The 22,500-nt window shown below is 39.0% G+C and overlaps 4 protein-coding genes across 4 annotated transcripts; all 4 read left to right on the top strand.

Annotated features, from left to right (window-relative positions):
* The first annotated feature begins 272 nt into the window (after positions 1–272).
* Positions 273–1,417, top strand: LOC145485435 (melanocyte-stimulating hormone receptor-like). Its single transcript, XM_081464103.1, has one exon. It carries the CDS (start codon positions 500–502, stop codon positions 1,415–1,417), a length of 918 nt encoding a protein of 305 aa, XP_081320229.1. The 5' UTR covers positions 273–499.
* A 2,433-nt stretch (positions 1,418–3,850) lies between these two features.
* Positions 3,851–4,676, top strand: LOC145485749 (melanocyte-stimulating hormone receptor-like). The gene has a single exon (XM_081464366.1). It carries the CDS (start codon positions 3,864–3,866, stop codon positions 4,674–4,676), a length of 813 nt encoding a protein of 270 aa, XP_081320492.1. The 5' UTR covers positions 3,851–3,863.
* Positions 4,677–8,235: 3,559 nt separating this feature from the next.
* Positions 8,236–9,306, top strand: LOC145485434 (adenosine receptor A3-like). Its single transcript, XM_081464102.1, has one exon. The coding sequence runs from the start codon at positions 8,332–8,334 to the stop codon at positions 9,304–9,306; it is 975 nt and encodes a 324-aa protein (XP_081320228.1). The 5' UTR covers positions 8,236–8,331.
* Positions 9,307–18,491: 9,185 nt separating this feature from the next.
* LOC145485433 (5-hydroxytryptamine receptor 1D-like) lies at positions 18,492–19,975 on the top strand. The gene has a single exon (XM_081464101.1). The coding sequence runs from the start codon at positions 18,948–18,950 to the stop codon at positions 19,884–19,886; it is 939 nt and encodes a 312-aa protein (XP_081320227.1). The 5' UTR covers positions 18,492–18,947; the 3' UTR covers positions 19,887–19,975.
* Positions 19,976–22,500: the final 2,525 nt, after the last annotated feature.

The raw sequence follows: 22,500 nt of genomic DNA, 5'->3' as shown, positions 1-22,500 counted from the left end.
GTAGCAGGTTTCCTCGCTAGTACACGCAAGTCGCAAAAAACCCATTCTAAGCCACACCCATCCTGAATTTCATTGGCTAATAAAAGGTTAATGGACGTCACTCAACTTCCGTTGACTTCGGTTGGGTGGCCAAACGGTGAAAAACTTGCGTCGACTTGCGTGAAAATGTGATCTCGACCGAAGAGAGCGCAGGTCATCGCAAGTCAACCCAAGTTCACTCGAGGCCTTGGCAAACGGAGTCGCAAATAGACCAAAGTTCCCAACTTCCGCAGTCTACTTGCGAGTCAATTTGGCCAGGGCTTAACAGTTCGCACTAAAACATGACATATTTAGTCTATGTTTGGGGAGATAAAAGACAGCTCTACGCAGATGGTAATATTATTTGGAGTCATTAATTAGGTATTTAAATTCAGAGCGCGAAGCTGAAGCTTATTTGATCCTGTGTGGATTCTGATAAAACATCTGTCGTTAAAACTACAGATCCACGCATTGCGGAATAATGAATTTTACTCCAACAGTTATACAACTTCGATGTTCGGCCGCCTGGGCAAGTGGAATACATGAACATTTGAAATATCTTTTAGCGTTCAATATTTTTCTGTCCATCACTGCAGTTCTTGGCAATATTCTGATCCTCGTTGCCCTTCGCAAGGTGTCTTCCCTTCATCCGCCGTCCAAACTCTTGTTTAGATGTCTGGCCACAACTGATCTCTGTGTTGGTCTTATTACAGAGCCTCTCAGTGTTGTCTATTGGATGTCTCAGATTCACGGACAATGGAATCTTTGTCACTACACAGTTGTGTCTAGTGTTATTGCGGGCTACATTTTGTCTTCAGTATCTTTGCTTACAGCGAGTGCAATAAGCGTGGACAGACTTCTCGCCCTGTCGTTAGGGATGAGATACAGACAAGTAGTAACTTTAAAGCGAACATATGTGATTGTAGCAATCTTTTGGATTTTGTCCGCTGTATCTTCGATATTGTACCTTTTAAATCGCCTTATACCTATTTGGTATGGCCATGTACTTATTCCTTTATGTCTTGTAACGTCAATCGCCTCGTACACAAAGATTTTCCTTAAGCTCCGTCACCATCAAACTCAGGTACAGGGCCATGTCCAACAAGAACAACCGTGTCAACCTGTTCCACTGAACATAGAGCGATACAGAAAGGCAGTGTCTAGTGCACTGTGGGTGCAGTGTACATTAGTTGCTTGTTATTTACCATTTCCCATAGGGCGAGCTTTGGTAGATTATAGTAATACATCTCTATCCAGTTCTCTCGTTTTTGATGTTGCATTGACTTTGATTTTTTTGAACTCATCGTTAAACCCGATTCTTTACTGCTGGAAGATCAGCGAAGTGAAACAAGCAGTAAAGGAGACAATCAGAGAAGCACTTTGCTGTTTATCGAGTTAGTTCAGTCATTGCTAAGTTATATTATATGTGTTCTTTTCCCGAGAACGGTAAAACTTCAAATATTATTAATTTTTTGCAAGAGTCTTTGACAAAAATATAATTGGTAATAATTTGTAATAAGTTAGGTTAGAAAGTTATGTTAGTATATGAAAGTATAGGGTTTTTTGTTGTGTTTTGTAGTAAGTTTCATGCATGGGGTTGATTGTTAATAATCGATGAATATAATAATCTGAAGTTAAAATTCGAGATACCGAGAAGCATATTTATTAGTTAACACTGGAAACTCAGTTTCGATGGTACAAAATAGAGATTAACAATTTACTACCTTGAAATAGGTGTATGGAGACTCATGATTTATAACTTCGTAGGATATGAATTTCTTAGGAAAGCTGCCTACAGTACGACGATTTTCACAAACGTTTTTTAGCGTTAACGTTTTTGAAACAGATGTGGAGAAAAATGCAAATAGTTTCCCTCGAAAGTCCTCATTTATCCAAATGAAAATAACAGTCTGCTTAATAAACAGTTTCAGCAGTGGCGGATCTAGGGGAGGGGCCCGGGAGGCCCGGACTTTCCCTTATTTTGGTTAAAAAAAATCGCAGAAGGAAGAAAAGCAGGCAGGGCAAGCAAACAAATTAACCCGCACCCCCCCTCCCCCGCTTAGCTCAAGGTCTCGATCCGCCGCTCTTCAGACGGTGTCCTCGAAATGGTAGGCAAAGAGTTTTCTGTTATTAGGAAGTTCAGTTTATGCTTCTTACGAAATTGTCAGTAGATTACATTACATTTTACTCTGTTGAAAAGTCGTTTTTTTGCTATTCATTTCGTTAATTGGAAGCCGTTTTAAAAGTTGTCTAATTTCTCTTCTGAGAGTTTCAAGGGTAGTCTGCTGTAGCAGAGATAAATGATTCAAACCTTCAAGTTCTGAGTGCACAGGAAGTCTCCAAGTCAATTTATCACCTGCTATACTGATTAAACAACACATCAGTCTAATTGACAGAACTTCTTTTCTTGTTGAATATTTTTCAAATTGCATATTGTGGATGTTTCCTCTTTTGTCATGTCGGATAAAGGGGCGATATTAAAGGACAAGCTCGAGGTTTCTATCGGCTGATTGCAACCAAGAGTGAGCCGTCTAATTGTCCTAGGAAAACCCACTGACCGATCTGTCAAAAAAACAAAACAAATATTTTTTCCCGAAATTTCACGAAAAAGGGAATGTGATGCCATTTTCAAAGCACTCCTGTGTAGCCAATCAGATTGCGCGTTTACCTGATAATTCCTATGACGTTCTCGTATTGCTGCCATGCAGTTAAGAAGCCCCTCCCGGTAAATGGCGATTTTGAAGGACGTTGAGACAAGCCGTATTCTGAACGCCGGAAAGACACGGTCTTTATCTCGCCAAGAATACAGCAGATCACACCTCTTGGAGGGGAATAATCTAAAAAAAATTATTTTTTTGTAACCTTGATAATTTTTGAAGAGTGCCAGTTCGTTCTCAACTTTACAAATATATCAACACTTTTGGTGTTCAGGTACCAGGAAATGAGATGACAAACATGGCTTTTTTGGCAAATAATCAACATTAATCACGACTTCTTGCCACCTTTGGTTATCCCATGGGAGGAAACTGGCTTGTCGTATCAATTTTTTATCGTTAGTTTTTCCTAAATATATCTGTCTTAATAAATTTGTGCCATAATTTTCCCAAGGCTTCGCTTCTAGCAAATTTCTTAGGATTCGCTACATTTTTACCAGTCCAGTGACGTTTTGCCTTCGTTTGGCAATATTTATGCCGTTAAGGCAAAATCGCGCCAAAGGTTTTACCAGTCTGGCAAAATAACAATCCAAAACTTCATTTTGCGCCAGATTAGTAATTTTTTATGGAAAAATTAACGCCGAATAGCCACATTTTTTGCAATAAATTGTATTTTAGAACATCTCGTTTGTTTTTAGAACGTGTTCCGTAATGGTAGAGATCATATATGAATCGTGGTGTGAACGGTCCATAAAATGAGGCGTTCGTATTATGAAGTTGTCCGTACAGAGATGACGGTATCTTTAACAGACAAACCCCAGCATGATGCTGAGATACATCATTTTCTACTACTACTTCGTTCAGCCGAGCTTATTAAACGTATTTGCAAGAAATAGAATGCAGTTATTCTAGGTCAGGGAAGAATTTAATGGTTTAAACTTTTCCTAGTATCTAAGGCGCGCATAAAAGCCGCAAGTTTGCATCGCCCCATTTGTCTTCAATTATGAATTTTTTTCCCGTTAATTTTCGAACATGACAGTGAGATAAAAGACAGCTCTGGGCAGATGTTAATATTATATGAAGTCGTTAAGTTGCTATTTAAATTCAGCCCACGAAGCTGAAGCTAATTTGATCCTTTGTGGATTCCGATAAAACATTTGTCGTTAAAACTACAGATCCAAGCATTCACTGATGGAAAAAAGGAAATATCAAACATATTTACAACTTCAATGTTCGACCGGCTGGACGAGTGGAATACATGAACAGTGGATATATCTATCGGCCGTAAACATTTTTCTATCGATTACTGCAGTTCTTGGCAATACTCTGATCCTCGTTGCCCTTCGCAAGGTGTCTTCCCTTCATCCGCCGTCGAAACTCTTGTTTAGATGTCTAGCCACAACTGATCTCTGCGTTGGTGTTATAACGGAACCTCTTAGTGTTGTCTGCTGGACATCTCTAGTTTACGAAGAATGGAATCTTTGTCGCTATGTTTATATCTCGAGTGTCTTTGCAAGCAATACTTTGTGTTCAGTATCTTTGCTTACAGCGAGTGCAATAAGCGTAGACAGACTTCTCGCCCTGTTTTTAGGGCTGAGATACAGACAAGTTGTAACTTTAGGGCGAACATATTTAATTGTAGCAATCTTTTGGATTATGTCCGTTATTGCTCCAGTATTATTCCTTTTAAATCCCCTTATAACGATAGGGTACGTCTGTACAGGTACAATAGCATGTCTAGCAACCTCAGTCGCCTCCTACACAAAGATTTTCCAAAGGCTCCGTCATCATCAAATTCAAGTACAGGGCCATGTCCAACAGGAACAACGAGGCCAAATAAATCCGCTGAACATACAGCGATACAGAAAGACAGTGTACAGTGCACTGTGGGTGCAGTGTTCATTAGTTGCTTGTTATTTACCAAATGGTATACTGATAGCCTTGGTAAGTTATAGCAAAACATCTCCGTCCAGTGTTCTCATGTTGGATGTTGCAGCAACTTAAATGTACTTGAACTCATCGTTAAACCCGATTCTTTACTGCTGGAAGATCAGCGAAGTGAAGCAAGCAGTAAAGGAGACAATCAGAGAGGCGCTTTACTGTTTCTCGAGTTAGCTCAGTGATTGCTGAGTGAAATAATTCATGCACTTTTCCCTTCAAATATTGCTGTTTTGGAAGTTGTTTTATTGCATGCTTTTTTGACTAAAATATAATTTGTAATAACTCGGAGAAAATAGGTCTACTCGTAGGTCCCTACTGGATCTTATGAAAATCACATTCTGTGTAATAAGTAGCTGCGCTGTCTTGGAAATGGATAGATATATAGATAAACAGTTTTCTGTTAATAAGATCTTTGGTTTATTTTACTCTCTTGTTCTCCTTGCTATTCAATTTGTATTCGGTTTGTAAATTGGCAAACGTTTTAACAATTTTCTGATTCCTCTTCTTCAGGTTTCTTGAGTAGTTTAATTTGCTCTATCAGAGATGATTAATTCAATTCGATGATTAATTTACGTTCTGCGTGCACAAGAAGTCCTCAAGTCAATTATCACCTGCTGAAGTAGACAACAAGTCCAGAGTGCAGTTTACTCTAATCAACAGAATTTTCTTTCCGTGTTGAATATTTTTAAAATAGCGTATTGTGGATGTTCCCTCTTTTATCATGTCGGCTAAAGCTGTGTTCTATTAGAAGGCAAGCACGAGGTTTTATTGGCTGAAAGCAACCAAGAGAGAGCCACCTAATTGGTTTCGGAAAACCCACAAACCGACCTGTCAAACACACAAAAAAATATTTTCATTATAAAAATTTCATGAAAATGGAAAGTTGATACCAGTTTGAAAGTACTCCTGTGTAGCCAAACAGATTGCAAGTTTACCAACGGAGAGTCGGTAACAGGGTTATGCTAATATTATTCATTGGAACCAATTTGATATACTCCTATAATAATGATCTTATATGGTTGCCATACAGTTTAGAAGCTCCACCCAGTAAATAGCTATTCCGAAGCGAGTTCTGATGACATAGTCCTGAAAGCCGCAAAAACACGGTCTTTACGCTTCGCAAAGAAGACAGCAGATCAAACCTGCTAAAGGAAAACAATCTCCATGGCAAAACAAATTCAAATTCAAAATTAATTTAGCTAATAACGATATGCTTGTAGTTACCACAGGTAAGTTAACCTGGAAATTAATTACGGTAGTGCATTTGAAAAGCTGACGCTGCATGCTATACATGAAAACTGTAACCTAGTGATCTTAAAATACCCAAACTTTATTCACCAATGTTCCCTGAGCCTGAGGCGATTAATTGTTTTAGTATAATTTTCAGAGGTAAATATCAAGGACTACAAAATAACGGACTAAAATATAAAAACACAGATTCAGTTGTTTGTTTGCATACACGTATGCAGCCGTAGTTTTAATAACAAGCTTGCATGTGCATCGATTGTGAATCACTTTACTCATCGAGTTTGGCAGTAAAACAAACAAGGGAAACACTACGAAAAATACATTCATCCGATACCTTTTTTATCGTTGTTGACTTCATCCACAGTTGTCATCATCATCTAAAAATAAGTAACTTTATGGTTTGAAGAAAAATAAATTGCGGTCAATTGATCTGACCTGCGTTTACGACTGTTAAATACCTGGAACACGAGTTCTTGAAAAGATTTTGGTCCAAGGGCGACAGCAGTCATTTTGAAAATTCTCCATCCTCTCAAATATCCTGGACTTGGAGTGATGTCTTTCAAATAAATGAAAATTTCATTCAGCAACTGTCCGCCATGTTTACTTACCGAGATAGCAGAGGTGGCAAGCTTAGTAACCAGGCCTGGAATTAATAAATCGACGTCAGATTTTTATGCGTCTAATCTCTTATTGATGATAAATTGCGTCATAACATTGTCAAAGTGGCTGTGGATCCACGAGCCGCAGGCGAGTGGTTCCGCAGTAAACTTTTACAAAGTTACGGCAAAATTTATCATCATTAAGAGGACAGACGCGTAAAAAAAGTGACGTCAATTTGTTTTTTCACAATAACAAGACCCCAAAATGGTCAAATGCCGGGAATAAATGAGGGGAAAAGACGCCGTAAACAAAAATAAGTGAATGTTATTCAAAATGACGCGACCATTGTCATTGTCAATTATTCACCTCAGTGTCGGTGAAAGTGATGGATATTTACCTCCACTTCGGTGAATAATTGTTAAATATTATATAGTGGTGGATCTCGTAACACATATTCCGAAACTAAAAGGAGTGGCGGAAATGACGAACAAAACAAACTAAATGGAGTAAGGGTAAAGTCTAACGATTCATCACGTCTATTCATACCGCCGGGTTCCAATGTTCCTGCTAAATCTATTAAAAAGGACTCTCTGACTTTTCTGATTGAATCACTGAGAAGTGGATAAGTTCAAGTGGGATTAGCTGCATGTCAGTATAGCAATAATTAGAGTGAGAAAGAAAATGTTCGGCAACAGTAGTGGGTTTGGATTTAATGTTAGTTTAGTCAACAAAGCGTCTATGTTCGTTGAATCTGTCTTTGAGGCGTCGCTTAGTTTCACCTATGTATTGTAAATGGCAGCGGCTACACTGTATCATGTAGATTAAATTTTTGCTGTTACAGGTTATGTGTGAAGTGGTGTGACGGGTTGCACCTGTGGAGAGGAAAGTGTATTGTCTAAGACCGTTAGTGATGTAAGGACAAGAAGCTTAATCTTGTCCACAGCGAAATGAGGCGGGTTGTAAACTAGTGTTATTAGGAGTCATGATAGTGGGTAGTTTAGCTTAAACTGAAATGTCACGAAGGTTAGAAGTGCGTCTGCAGGCGACGATGGGTGGGTGTTTAAAAAATTTGCTGCAGCGGTTGGAGGAAAGTAATATGTTAAAATGTTTACGTAAGATATGATAAATGTGAGGAAGTGATATGGGTAATATGTAACAACAAAAGGTAAGCGCTTAATGGAATCATGACGGTTGGAATTTAAAGCATCAGGGCAAGAACTATTAGCAGCTCGTTTGAATTGTGAGTCAATTAGGAAAGAGTTACTATAACCTCGGGCGAGGAGATGTGTTCCTAATTCATTTAGGCGCAGTGTAAATTTACACTTGTGTTCATTACATGTAACCGATTCATTGCATATAACTGCCGACAAATAATGGTCTGCCCATGTGTAGAACCGTCTAAATGTGTTTGCTGCAAATAATATTCTGCTCTTGCATAATTGTAACCATGATCTCTGATGAAAAAGGGAACATTGTTCCACTGTGCTGTCAGAAAGTGATTTAAATGAGAAATATGGTGATCGAATGATAAAGCAATTATTGAACTCGGTTATCGCAAAATATCGTTATTTGTCTCGCAGATCAATTATCAAATAATTGATCTGCTCTCCACTGACAACTCACGACATTTTTCTCAACCTCGTCCGATATTTGTTAATTATAATGCATCAAATATTAGACGCTATTGTTTTCATATAAGCCGAGCTTTTCGACCAATCAGAATGTCCAATTCTTTTATTTATACTAAAACATTTTAGAGCCATAATGTAGTTTTTTGAATGTACAGCAAGAAGTTGAAGCTTATTTGATCCTGCGTGGATTCTAATGAAACATCTGTCGTTATAACTACAGATCAACGGATTGTAGAATAATGAATTTTACCGGTGAAAGAAAGGACACTCAAGCAGTTCTACAACTTCGATGTTCGGCCGGCTGGACGAGTGGAATACATGAACAGTGGATATATCTATCGGCCGTAAACATTTTTCTATCGATTACTGCAGTTCTTGGCAATACTCTGATCCTCGTTGCCCTTCGCAAGGTGTCTTCCCTTCATTCACCGTCCAAACTCTTGTTTAGATGTCTGGCCACAACTGATCTCTGCGTCGGTCTTATTACAGAGCCTCTCAGTGTTGTATATTGGTTGTCCCTGACTCACGAACAATGGAAACTTTGTCGCTACGCATATGCGTCTTTTTTTATTATAGGCTATACTTTGTGTTCAGTATCTTTGCTTACAGCGTGTGCAATAAGTGTGGACAGACTTCTCGCCCTGTTGTTAGGGCTGAGATACAGACAAGTTGTAACTTTAAGGCGAACATATGTTATTGTAGTAATTTTTGGGGTTATGTCCGCTATTTTCTCGATATTCTTCCTTTTAAATCCCCTTATACCCAGTTGGTACGGCTATGTAATTATTCCTTTATGTCTAGTAACCTCAATCGCCTCGTACACGAAGATTTTCTTAAAACTCCGTCATCGTCAAATTCAAGTACAGGGCCATGACCAACAAGAACAACCAAGCCAAATAAATCCACTGAACATAGAGCGATACAGAAAGGGAGTGTCCAGTGCACTGTGGGTGCAGTGTACATTAGTTGCTTGTTATTTACCATATGGTATAGCGAGAGCTTTAGTATATGGTAGTAAATCATCTCCATCCAGTATTTTCGTTTTGTACGTTGCAACAACTTTAGTTTACTTGAACTCATCGTTAAACCCGATTCTTTACTGCTGGAAGATCAGCGAAGTGAAGCAAGCAGTAAAGGAGACAATCAGAGAAGCATTTGCTGTTAATCGAGTTAGTTCAGTTATTGCTGAGTTATACATGTATTTTTCCTTTTAACGCTTCAAATATTACTATAGTAAAAGTAGTTTCTACACGCTGCTTTGACTAAATGTAGTTTTATAACTTGCTTTGTACTGGAGGAAGTTTATTATATTGCAGACTAGAAATTCAAAGTACTAACTGAAATTGTAGGGTTATATTTTTGTAACTTGTAATACTATACGGTTTATGTAGAGAAGCATAACGCTGTATCAACTTGTAAAAGCCCCTTTACGAAAAAGGACAGGTGGAAAAACTGTATTTCTTAAACACGGCAATTGTAACCGTCATAGAGTAGGAATTATTCAGGAATACTATAATACAATGCTTTGCATGCGAACAAACCTCTTTGAGTCTTGACATGTCTTAGTACTCCCACAAAAGTGGATAACGTTTTTCTTAAGTTTTGATTGGTTAACTTGGAGGTGATCAGCACAGGTCTATTCGATTCACCTCCACTGCGGTGAAATAAAACGGCCCGCTTATTAACCAGTTTCAGTGTCTCCGAAACAGTAGGAAAAGAAAATTTTTTAAAATAAGAATTTATGCTTCTCACAAAATCATCAGTAAATTACGTTGTTTAATTTTTAATCTTTTGAAAAGTTCTCCTTGTGTAACTTAACTTCATTTATGTAAATCTACAGGTCTTACCTCTTTTGAACTCGCTCTCATTTATTCATTCTTTGATAATGGCGTCATTGGGTCGCCGAAACATCGGGACATTATATCATTAGTTTTCACTTGCCTATGTATTCAGTTTGTACTTTGGGAAATAATTTCTCCTCTGAGTGTTTAGTGAGTAGTCCTTTCTCGAAATAATTTAAACCTTCAAGTTATGGGTGCACAGGAAGACTTCAAGTCATTTTATCACCTGCTGTATTAAACAACACGTCAGTCTAATAGACAGAACTTTGTTTTTTTGTTGCCAATTTTTGCATTAGCATATTGCAGTGGATAGATGGTGTAGAATAACTTCAAGGGAGGGTAACCACAGGTAATGCCTTTGATAGATTTCTGCAAAGTCAAGTCCAAACATTGTAATGTTTATTGTCACTTGTTTGTTAGATGTTGAAAAAATTGAAAGGTGATTGTCAAGACTATTTGTCCAGCGGATACAAGACTTACTTATAAGCGTGACGAACTAACAATTTACTCAAATAAAAACCGTACAAAACCTGCTGCGAATGGAAATAACTTAAAAGAGAAAAGAAAATGTTAATTTAGTGTAATAGTGCCAACAACATGTATGGCTGGTTTACAGTGTCGCGCCATCAAAAATAAAAATTCATTAAATTTAATAAATTAATTCAAGAAGCTGGGATATATGAAAGATGATTGATACATAAAAAACCTCGCCAAGATTTAGTCTTCAAGTCATTTTATCACCTGCTGTACTAAAAACACGTCAGTCTAATTGACAGAAGATTAGACGGCGAGTGCACGAATAAATCTTATTACAGAAACGCAAAGTTAATGCAATTTTTAAGGTACCCTTTTGTAGCCAATCAGATTGCGCGTTAACCTGCGAGTCGGTTAGTGCGTCATGCTAATAATATATAGGTTTAGCCAAGCCTAAAAGCGGAACTCCAGGGCTGGGTTGTTTAAAGCCCTATTAAGATAACCCAGGTTAAGCTAGAATTTTGATTTTAGTTTTGTAACTTTGCAGTGAGGTTTTCTGTATATTGTTTGGCCTTCTGTTTTGAGTTTGAATAATCTCAAAATACACAAAACAAAACAGTTGTATACAACAAATTTTTATACTTCTATTAACTTTTAATCCTGGGTTAGCGTTAACCGGCTTCCGAACAACCCGGCCCCGTTTACAACAAGTTAAGCTAACATGAGCCCGCGGTCAACTCAAAAAAACTCGTTACCTCGATGAGCTCAAAACTTGAGCCCGCAATATGGTCACGTGACACTAGTCAGCGGATACCTTGTTTTGACAGGTGTCAATTGACCATAACATGGATGTCCAATATCAAAGAAGGAGGCTATAAATCAAGGCTGCATGTCTCTATTAACCTTTAAGCTGGAGTATGGCCGCCATCTTGCGCGACTCCGTCGTCATAGTCGTCGTCGTCGTTCGTACGCGCCCACGAGCAATACCGCTAGCCATGGTAGCGGAGCTCCGGCGACCCGAAGGGCCGCCAAGCGGAGCCCCATATTCATATAGGAAAGAAACGGAAACCCATCAGTTGATTTCTCATGGTTATCATGGCTAGCGGTATTGCTCGTGGGCGCGTACGCACGACGGCGTCGACGACGACGTAGTCGCGCAACATGGCGGCCATACTCCAAATAATAGGTTGACAGAGACATGCAGCCTTGGTTTATCGTGTACTTCCTTGATATTGGACATCCATGTTATGATCAAGAGAAACCTATCGCGGGCTCAAGTTTACAGTTGATGTGTTTTTTTGAAGCTGGCCGCTGACCAAGTGCTGGTTTTTCGATTGGATTGCGGGCTCATGTCAAGTTAACTTGCTGAAAACAGGGCAGGAATGTTCGGAGGCCTGTTAACGCTAACCCAGGATTAAAAGTTAACCGAAGTATAACTTTTCCTTCTACACAAATGTTTTTTGCTGCTTTGTTTTGTGTATATGGTGATTATTAAAACTCAAAACAGAAGGCCAAACAATAAACAGAAAACCTCACCGCAAAGTTACAAAACTCAAATCAAAATTCTACCTTTTCCTGGGTTACCTTAATTGGGCTCTGAACAACCCGGCCTAAGAGCTACGCTTTTAGGCTGGCCTGAATCTTTATATAAACCATGAGAAAATCAATTCATGGGTTTCCTTTTCTTTCCTATAGGTGTATGGGCTCTGCTTGGCGGCCCTTGGGGCCGCCGGAGGTCCGCTATTAATAAGACAAAGAGCATGATTCTGTCTCGCTCGTGACTGGTTTCCAGTCGGCCCTAGCTTACAAGAAAACCAGGGCACTGTTTCTTTAGATTAAATTTGTGGCGAATTCGGTTCGGAGGTGAATGGTGAACGCTTCTTCGGTTTGCTCCACTAGAAAATTCCTGCAAAAACCGGAACTTCTAAAAAGATCCATGTAATCCTGTTCACCAGTTTGGAATGTTCCCTAAATGGAAATTCGTTTCCTCTGGCCATGTAATTTGGTCCAGTACTTTAGTCTGAGTAATAGGTCGTAATTTCGAAACAATCTCATGCACGCATGAAGACCGTCAGTGGCAAAATGTGTCTTCGTTTCCAGTTTAATTTCACCTTTCCTTGCATATAATTAAGACTTGGCTCATGCTTAGCGTGCGTGATCGAGTTATGGATACACGCAGGAAGTTTGGAGAGCACGAAAGAAGCGTAAGAGTTGCTCGCGGCTATAGCCGAGAGCAACTCTAGCGTCTTGAGTGCTCTCCAAACTTCCCAAGTGCATCCATAACTCGATATACGCACAGCTAAAAGCATAAACCAGTTCTTTTATAACATGGCGACAACAACTTAGGCGCTAAAACATGCTTTATTTGTGATTGACTACAATTAATTCTCACGATGCACAGTGAAGGAAAACAGAGCTCATTAGGATCCTAACACGAGCAACAGTTGAACGAAAACGCCTAACCTGGTTTCTAAAATTGTCAATGAAAAATTCGCTTCTTCGTATTAAATAATGAAAATGTAGGCGAGCAAAGTCAAAAATGTTCAATGAAAATGTAGACAAACAAAGTCAAAATACTCAAGTTTAAGTAAACATCTTAGCCAGGCAAAAGTCAAAGGCTCGAAGTAGGGTTTGGATTGTTCAGAATAATCTTCACTTTGCCGAAACTTAACAAAACCAACTTGCACTAAACTCGACAGAAATTTTGCAGTTGAACTGAAACTGCACACGTCATGTTATATACGCACGGCTGAGATTTTGTTCAAGATGGCTCAAAAGGAATGATGGCGCAATAGGACTAGTGTTCGCAAGCAGATTTTTTCTTTTTCCCTATGTAATGCTCAATGATGTCTGAGTAGTCCTGCAACTTCGGAGAAGTTAATGGTGTGATCAAATGACCCGTGCGGTCCCGCCCGCCACATAAGGAAAAAGGTCGAAGTGACCCGACACACCACGGACGGCCCTACTAGAAACCCATACAGAAAAATCGATGTTAATGAAAATGAACATTCTGACAACGAACCGTACTATCCTGGCGAACGGTCCTATGTAGAAATACTACAGTCGCCAACTTACTCTGAAAGCACAGAAAGAAAGTCTCTTGTGAGAAGTTGTGTGTACATTAGGATAAATTTCTCTGCAGTTTCTACATCAGTGTTCTTCGAAGAAACAAAACGTGAGTCCAAACAAAAGTTCATAACCTTACAGTTCTAGCTTTTATTTATTTATTTTTTTCAGATTTATTATTATTATTATTAACACATAACAAAACTCTGCTGAAACTACTTACAATTTACACTTATACGTACAAAAATAATGCTAATACAATGCTCAATAGTACACTGCTTACAATTCTTTCTCTTTTTTTTCACCTTTTTAAAGTACAGACCACGAAAAAATTTATGAAATGTAACGCACACGCTCACTACCAGCACAAAAAACTAACGCTAATTTCAGAATTACATATATATCGCTGAAGCTTTAAAGATACACTACACAAAAAAAAAATATATAGAAAAAGTATAAAGACCTCGAAAAAATAAAGAAATATGACACCTTAGCTTTCATTATTGGAACATAGAGATAGGGTTGGAAATATACAAGTACAATTGAAGAGGATAAAAAAGGAAAGATACTTTACGCATCGCAAATGCAGAGAGTGGTCCACTTAGCTTCTTGTTTTCTGCAGTTTGAATTTTTAATGGTCGTTTGTCTTTCACATTTGATTTTATTTCCAGTAAGGCAAGAAAGACCTTTAGGCTCGGAGACTCTGATTTCTTGCGAGGAATATATGATCATGTTTGCAATAAGAAGATAATGATTTAACGTGTAAAAGCTCTTAGAGTAAGGTTTGTAGCCATAAAGGATTTTAGTGTAATTGTGATTAATATTGTCTGAACGTTTGGTATTCCACCACGTTATAGCGTCTTACCAGAAGGGTTCAACTTCAGGGCACTCAAGAAACGTATGAACAAGTGTTTCATTTTGGAAGAGGCAGCGCCCGCATTGCGGTGTTTCTTTTATGTTCATTTTATATAGAGAGAGATTGGTTGGTATGATGTTATGTACAATTTTAAACTGAAAGCTTCTCAACTTGTTTTCGAAGGTAACTTTAAAAGGAAGTTCGTAGGCGTCCTTGACATTTGACACTTGTTTACGTAGATTGATTTCAACAATGGGGGGAGAAAAAAACTGCTCTGCGAGTATCAAGCGAGCTTTATTAGTGGAGAGGATGATGTCTCTATCGACAAGAGACTTGAAGTGTTTACCACCCATCGGGCTATTACCTAGGATTCTATAGTTCGCCGACTAAGGCACTGTGATTGAGGCAGTGGATCAAAGGGCCAGAAATATCGTTCCAAAAACGAAGATAAAACTCAGCGGATAAACCATCGGTGCCTGGAGCTTTATTATGATAAAAAGTGTTAAGCGCAACGAGGCATTCTTCTGCGGTAATCGGACCCTCACAAAGATTTTGTCTTTCGTTATCGAGTTTTGCGGGTAAGGATTTAGGTTCAAGGAAGGTCGAGGAGCAGGCGGCCGATGTTTGGTTCAGTGAGAGGAGTAACTTCGGTTGATTATTAAAGTTTTTCATGGCATCTAGAATAACTTTAAGATCTTCTGCTGTGATACCCTCTGAGATCTTTAATTTTGATATGTGCCTTTTTTCATAGCTTCTTTTTTCTAAGTTGAAAAAGTATTTGTTACATTTCTCACCTAGTTCGTACCATCTAGCTCCGCTCCTAATAATGGCGCCTCTGGTTTTCTGCAGGGCAATTTCATCCAGATCAATTTTTAGTTTCCTAGCCTCGTTTACAAGGTAACTATTTTCGGAGGTTGCATCAATACGCAAGTTTATATCTTCTAACTTTTGAAGGAGGTCTAATTCAATGTTGTTATCTGCGTTGACTTTCGTCTTAGCGAAACGAATAACAAACATCCGAATCTCCATTTTCAGCATTTCCCAATAAAGTCTTTTATCTGCAGTATCCTTGTGTTTTTCGGCTGCATGTTTAATAGTAAAGCTCATTTTTGTAGTAAATTCTTCGTTTTCTAAAAGGGAATTATTAAATTTCCAAAAGCCCGAACCTCTTCTTTCATGTTTGCCCTCTGGTTTAATAGAAATGGTGACGGGGAAATGATCAGAGTCATAGTAAGCGCAAATGTCGGTTTTCGTGACGCGACTTTTTGATATAACTCCATTCTCGTCCCCAGTGCTACTCGTCTTAAAATGTCGTTGACATTTTTGCCGTTTCTCCGACCACGTGACCAAAAGAAACGGAGGCTCTGGGGACGAGAATGATATAACTCCAGTCTACATTTGATTTTCCCTGAGCTATTTCTCCAGGTAAATCGTGTTTCATGTGGGTGTTGTTCTCGCCAAGAATCTACTAGACCATAGCTATTACAAAGCCCTTCAACAGATCGAATTACAGCTTTTTGAGATTAAACATACATGTTTGCCTCCGAATTTATCTGAAGCTGTCAACGGGCAGTTGAAGTCTCCGCCAATTAAGATTTTGTCGGTTTGGCAGGTACGAATAGAATCGGTTATATTTTCATAGAAAGTAATTTGCTGGTTTTGGTCGTTTGGAACGTAAATATTAACGAAGCAAAAATCATCATCGCCGCCGGCAGCGTTTACAATAAGAAATCTGCCATTTTTTTTACTCCAAAAACATTTAGTACCTCTTTACATAAAGAAGATCCAAAGAGTATCATAACTGTTACACCTCTACTGTGTTTTGAGCCGTGTGCAAAAAAGATGTCGCCGCCCCATACTGCTCGCCAAAAATCTTCCAAGCTAGCGCTACTGTACGTCTCTTGCAAGAAAATTACATCAAATTTTCTGAGATGAAGCCAGCGGAAAAGCTTTCTTCTTTTAATTGATTTGTTGAGGTCTCTTGCACTAAAGGAAACTGCGTTTAAGGCGATATACTCGTTAGTGTTGTGAAGTTCTTTCTAAACAAGATTACGTCTACCACACCTTAACTTGCAGCGTTGCGATAGCCTTTTTCCTTTCGGTGAATGCCTTTGTATTTATGTTATGTTGACTACAGCTTTCAATAGGTCGAGTAAGATAAAAACAGATCGTAGAAAGGACAAAGACGATACAAGCGATAACACCAAACATAAAAGAAACACTGATTAAGCTGCGAGGCAGCCCATTGTATAGGAGGGAGTCAAAAAGAAGTAGACGATAGGTTATTGTGAAAAGAAGCCAAAAACACCCTCCCACAAACTCTCCGCCAAATTTGAGAAATAAGTGACGCAAAAATTGAGGGAGGCGTGGTTTAAAATAGGAATACATAAAATAATTAAACTGTCGGGGAAGAAAACACTGTGGGTAACGATTTAACGGGTATTTTTTAAATCCTCAAATTCATAAATTCTTTTTACTTGAGACTTTCTGACAAATTTTTCTATCAATGGTCCAGGCACTATGCCACTGATTGTCCTTTCTAAACTTTCCAACCTTGGCAAACAGGCCGCGCCTGTAGCTGGTGAGGTTTTCATTGATGTAAGCAACCTTTATATTATGGAAATAGTTGTTTAAACTTACTAACTTTGGGTGCTTTCTGGCCTTGTACAGTTCATTTTGGCTCTGTAAGATTTAAAGCGAACAATTATTGGCCTTGGGTCGCCGTTGGTTCGTCTTGTAGCCATTCTGTGGCAAATGTCGATGTCATTGTTGGCGATATGGACGTTGAGAACTTTAATTCCCAAGCTTGATGATCTCTTCGAGGATATTTTCTTCAGGCGTCTCGGAGATACCATGTATTTCAAGATTATGCTTTCGAGTGTATTGCTCCAAGTCATCTATTTGGTTTATTGCTGTGCTGAGGTCTTTAGTAACTACTTTTGGGTCATCATTCAGGTCAGCAATTTTCTCATCTACGCTGCGTGCAGTTTGTTTAAGCGAACTCACTTCTTGTTTGAGCGCTTTTTGTTCTCCGCCTCTAAGCTTTCTACTTTGCTGATGTGAAACTCTAGAGACTTCTGGAGTTCTTCATAATGATTGCGTAGTGCTCTATGTTCTTTAAGTCGCTCGTCGGTGTTTCTTTGTATTTTGTTAAGCGCCATCCAGATGCTTGGCAGATCGGCATGTTCGGCCATTAAGAGCTCTGTGGTCTTTGCAGATTTAGTTGGCGGTATTTCGGGTGAGCTGCTGCTGCTAGACCTTTCGCCTCGCTTTCCTCCAATTTTAAGCGGTGTTTTATCACTTTCGTCTGATTTTTCAGCCATTACGTTGTAATGCGGAGAGTTAAAACGGCAGACTACTCAAAACTGCTACCGTCCATTTTGACTCGCAGTTCAAGCTTTTATTGTGGAATCTTCAGTATTTGTAGCTGTACCGAGCGCCGCCGTCTGATGTTACGTAGTCGCGTGCTACATGTGTTGTCACATGCATGTATTTAAGTGCTAATTAGGTTAGATTTCCAACCGTTTTGTGAGCCCGCGTTCCTTGCCCCACACCAAGGAAGAGGAGGACCAACAACCAGACTCCCAACAAAACGGCTGGAAATCGAGCCTAGCCTCTAACAAAGGACGCGAAAACAGGACGCACGGACCTCGCTGTGCTCAGTCCATACATCATGTCATGGGGCCAAATATTTTCCCGTCCGGTCCTCTCACTCATTCAATAAGTACATATTAAGTTCTTGCTCCTCTTCCTGTCCTCTTAGGATTGAGTATGGGCACGTGATGAACTATGCCATCTGACTGATTCATTTGCAGTTCAATTCGTATTTCTGTTCATCTGTTCTCCTCGTTCCCATGTCCACTTTCGGTATTATTTACTTATTTAGACACTCACTGCGTTTTCATTGTGCTCACTTTTATGGGCCAAAATTTGTACCAAGGAATTTTTGAACTAAAATTTTCCGGATTTATTTTTCTAGATTTTGGACGTACCTCACGAGGTTGGCCTAAAATTACAGTTTCATTCGATCGTTCCTGCTCAGGCCCAGTTTCTCCGAGACCGGAAATAAAACTTAACATGGCTGATCCTCAAGCTTCTCAATATCAGTGCTCGTCATGTTTCCTATCTCACTCCAACATTATTGCAGTGGTGGGATGGCAGCTCGCTGCTCGCCTAGATCCGTATCCAACTGTTTTATCGATCCTTCCTGTGGGCATGACCGCACGAGTGAAAAGCTCTTTAACTCGTCAGGAAAATAAAGAGGTATAAGTAGTCACAGACTCCATTTAAATTCGTAATCGTTTGTTTCAACTTCATAGTCGTCTAGCAACTCAAAAGCAAGTAAAAGAGGCAGAGAGTCCGCCATTTGTTTCCTCTTTGCTTATTTCGCATTTTCGCGTGAAACTTGGAGCGTGTGGGCCTGGGACGGGTTGGTCCAATACAGCTCATTAATTCATTCAAAAATAGATCTTATTAAAATCAACACAGGAACAAATAAGCTTTGGTTTCGGTTTCTAAACTTTTGTAATCGGCACGCAATGCTGAAGTTTATGTGTTCCTGTGTGGATTCTAATGAAACGCCGGTCTTTAAAACTACAGATCCTTGCACTGCAGAATAATGGCATTAACAAACTTGACTGCTGGGGAAAAGCAAATTGAAACGTTTCGACAACTTCGATGTTCGGCCGCCTGGGCAGGTGGAATACATGAACATTTCAAATATCTTTCAGCGTTCAATATTATTCTGTCCATTACTGCAGCTCTTGGTAATACTCTGATCCTCGTTGCCCTTCGCAAGGTATCGTGCCTTCATCCGTCATCCAAACTCCTGTTTAGATGTCTGGCCACAACTGATCTCTGCGTTGGTCTTATTACAGAGCCACTCAGTGTTATCTATTCGATGTCTGTGGCTCAAGAGAAATGGAAACTTTGTCGCTACACACTTTCCTCGTTAGTTATTACAGGCTATACTTTGTGTTCAGTATCTTTGCTGACGATGACCGCAATAAGTGTGGACAGACTTCTCGCCCTGTTGTTAGGGCTGAGATACAGACAAATTGTAACTGAAAGGCGTACATATGTGATTGTAGTAATCTTTTGGATTATGTCCGCTGTTGCTTCAATATTTTATCTTTTAAATCCGCTAATTCCCACCTGGTACGGACGTTTAGTTATTCCTTTATGTCTAGTAACCTCAATCGCCTCGTACGCAAAGATTTTCTTAAACCTTCGTCATCATCAAACTCAAGTACAGAGCCATTTCCAACAAGAACAGCCAGACCAAATAAATCCACTGAACATAGAGCGATACAGAAAGGCAGTGTCCAGTGCACTGTGGGTGCAGTGTACATTAGTTGCTTGTTATTTGCCATTTAGTATAGTGCGAGCTTTAGTACGCTATAGAAAGACAACCTCATGGAGTGTTCTTATTTTTGAACTTGCAACAACTTTAGTTTACTTGAACTCATCGTTAAACCCGATTCTTTACTGCTGGAAGATCAGCGAAGTGAAACAAGCAGTAAAGGAGACAATCAGAGAAGCGCTTTGCTGTTTTTAGAGTTAGTTCAATCTTTGCTGAGTTATCTAACACATGTACTTTTCTTGACAACGTTAAAGCTTCAAATATTGCTGAATTAATAGTATTTTTTGCATGCCTTCTCAACCCAAATTTAAGCTGTAATAAATTGCATTGTGCTGAGGGGCTCATTTTATTAGAAATTTATGGTAAAAAATGAAAGTGTAGGGCTTTTTATTGTACACTGTTAGTAGTTCAGTTTTTTAAGCACCGCTTTGCTTGTTAATAAATTATGAATTATCCGAGATGGACACTTCATTATCTTAACATTAAGTAGTAACTACAGGGTAACCGTTAGCCTGCGAACAGGCTCCCAGCGAGGACGGGAAAAAAATTCGGCGAGCAAAGCGAGCGGACGAGCACGAAACTGAAGAGTTCGGAAAGCAAAGCAATCGCCTCGTTCGGGCTCGACGGAAACCTGATCGCAGGCTAAATAACCGTTGACTACCGCTTGAAATATAGGTTCATGGAAAAGGACAGAATAACAACCGTCAATTTTAAACCGGCCCATCATTTATAATCTTAATAATTTTTTTGTCTCTGTGCGTTCGAAGTGGTAGGTAAACAGTTATCTTTTAATAAGAAGTTCAGTTTATATTTATGATTCGTACAAAATTGTCAGTAGATAACTTTAAATTTTAGTCTCGTGACAAGTTGTTTTTCTCGCTATTCAGTTTGTTAATTAGAAACCGATTTAACAATTTTCTAATTTCTCTTCTGAGAATAAGTGAAAAGTTTACTCTAGCCAAGATAAATAATTTAAACCTTCAAGTTCTGGAAACAGGCTTCAAGTCAATTTATCACCTGCTGGAACACGTCCAGAGCGTTGTTTACTCTAATTGACAGAACCTTCTTTCGATGTTGATCATGAAGTATAAGATATCGTGCATGCTTCCTCTTTTATCAAATAGAAAAAGCTGTCTTAGCAGCTTTTAGACGGCAAGCTCGAGGTTCCTATCGGCTGATAGCAATGAAGAGCGAACCCGCCTCTAACCGTTTAAGGAACCCAGTGACCGATCTGTCAATGAACAAAACGGATATTTCCATGTTAGAATTTTCCCGAAAATGGACAGTTGGTTCCATTTTCAAAGCACTCTCATGCGTAGCCAATCAGATTGCGCATTTACCTGAGAGTGGGTCAGTGGGTACGTTTATGTTAATATTATTTCTACAACGTCCTTATGTGGTTGAAATGCAGTTTAGAAACCCTTCCCGGTAAATAGCGATTCGAAAGAGATTATCGATTTTGTCAAATCAGATGATAGTTCGCTTGGTCAAACTTCATCCTGGAAGGCAAACACGCAGTCCTAATTTTTTCCCCGGGCGAAGAAGACAGCTCAAATCTTCTTTACTACAATTCAAAATTAATTTAGCTAATAATGATATACTTGTAGTTGATATTGGTAAGTTCACCTAGAAATTAACTGCGGTGGCGCATTTGAAAACCTGACGTTTCTAGGGTTATTATTATTGTCACTGTCTACATCATATGGCAACTCTCACCGTTAGCGCACGCAAGCCTTCGCACGAAAAACTGACAGTGTTTACTCGAAATAAATTAACCTTCGTGTTTGCACGTACCACAATGTTAATCAGCAGATGGCAGACTGCAAGAGATTGTGAGGCTTTTTCGATATTCTGATTGGTTGCTGAGAAAATCTATTTTGAACCGGACGAATAGTATATTTACCAATCTTTGTCCCATCAGAAGACATAAGAGAAAACGTATTTTGAAATATCCAAAAGGCTCACATGCTTTGAGGCTTTGATAATCAAGAAAAATTTTGGTTAAATTTTGTGAGAATCCGTCAAATCTTTGTACCCTATATTTTCGCTTGAAACAAGGAAATCCGAGCAAACTTAAAGCCGAGTTTTCGGCTCCTAAAGTAAAGTACAGATTGCAGTGTATAAATGATGTAAAATAAGTTAGAGAGATGGTAACCGTAGGGAGTAATTGTTGTAGATTTCTACAATACCGAGTCCAAATATTGTAATGTTTTTTGTTACTTTAATATTCGTAAGATGTTGAAAAAAATATTTTGAAAGACGAAAAAGAAACAAAAGCTGTTAGTTTAGGGAAGTAGTACCAACAACACGTGTTTTATTGTATTTTATAAAATAACTGGGATACTACGCGCGCTCTGATTGGTCAATGGAGTTGTAAAACCTATGTCAGTTCTATTGTACCAGTAAACCACGGTTCCCGATACGCGCGGGAACTAGAGAACTCAGAACACTAGCGATAACAAATGTAATAAAAAATTTAGGCTTTTACTGGCTGCGATATCAATAACGCGGATATCTTTTCATTCAACATTTAAATGGAAATTTGCAAGGAAAAACAAAACCAAAAGTTGGTTGGCACATAAAGCTTTATCTTTTTTTTCACGGCAAGAACTTTACGCAGACACCGGTTACAATTGAGTTTAAAATTAAGAAAGTTTCAAACCCTTTTTTGGGTGCTTTCCACGGTCTGTGGAGGACGAGGTCAGCTGGGCTTGACTGATCAATTTGGGTCGTTAAGAAAGCAGGGAATAGATTCCTTTCGAGTTAATGCTTGCATGCAAAACACAATAAATGAATTGGGTTTCCATAA

This window comes from Orbicella franksi, chromosome 4 (genome assembly GCF_964199315.1).
Source record: "Orbicella franksi chromosome 4, jaOrbFran1.1, whole genome shotgun sequence".
Lineage (NCBI taxonomy): Eukaryota > Metazoa > Cnidaria > Anthozoa > Scleractinia > Merulinidae > Orbicella > Orbicella franksi.
This window is presented reverse-complemented; position numbering and strand designations above follow the sequence as displayed.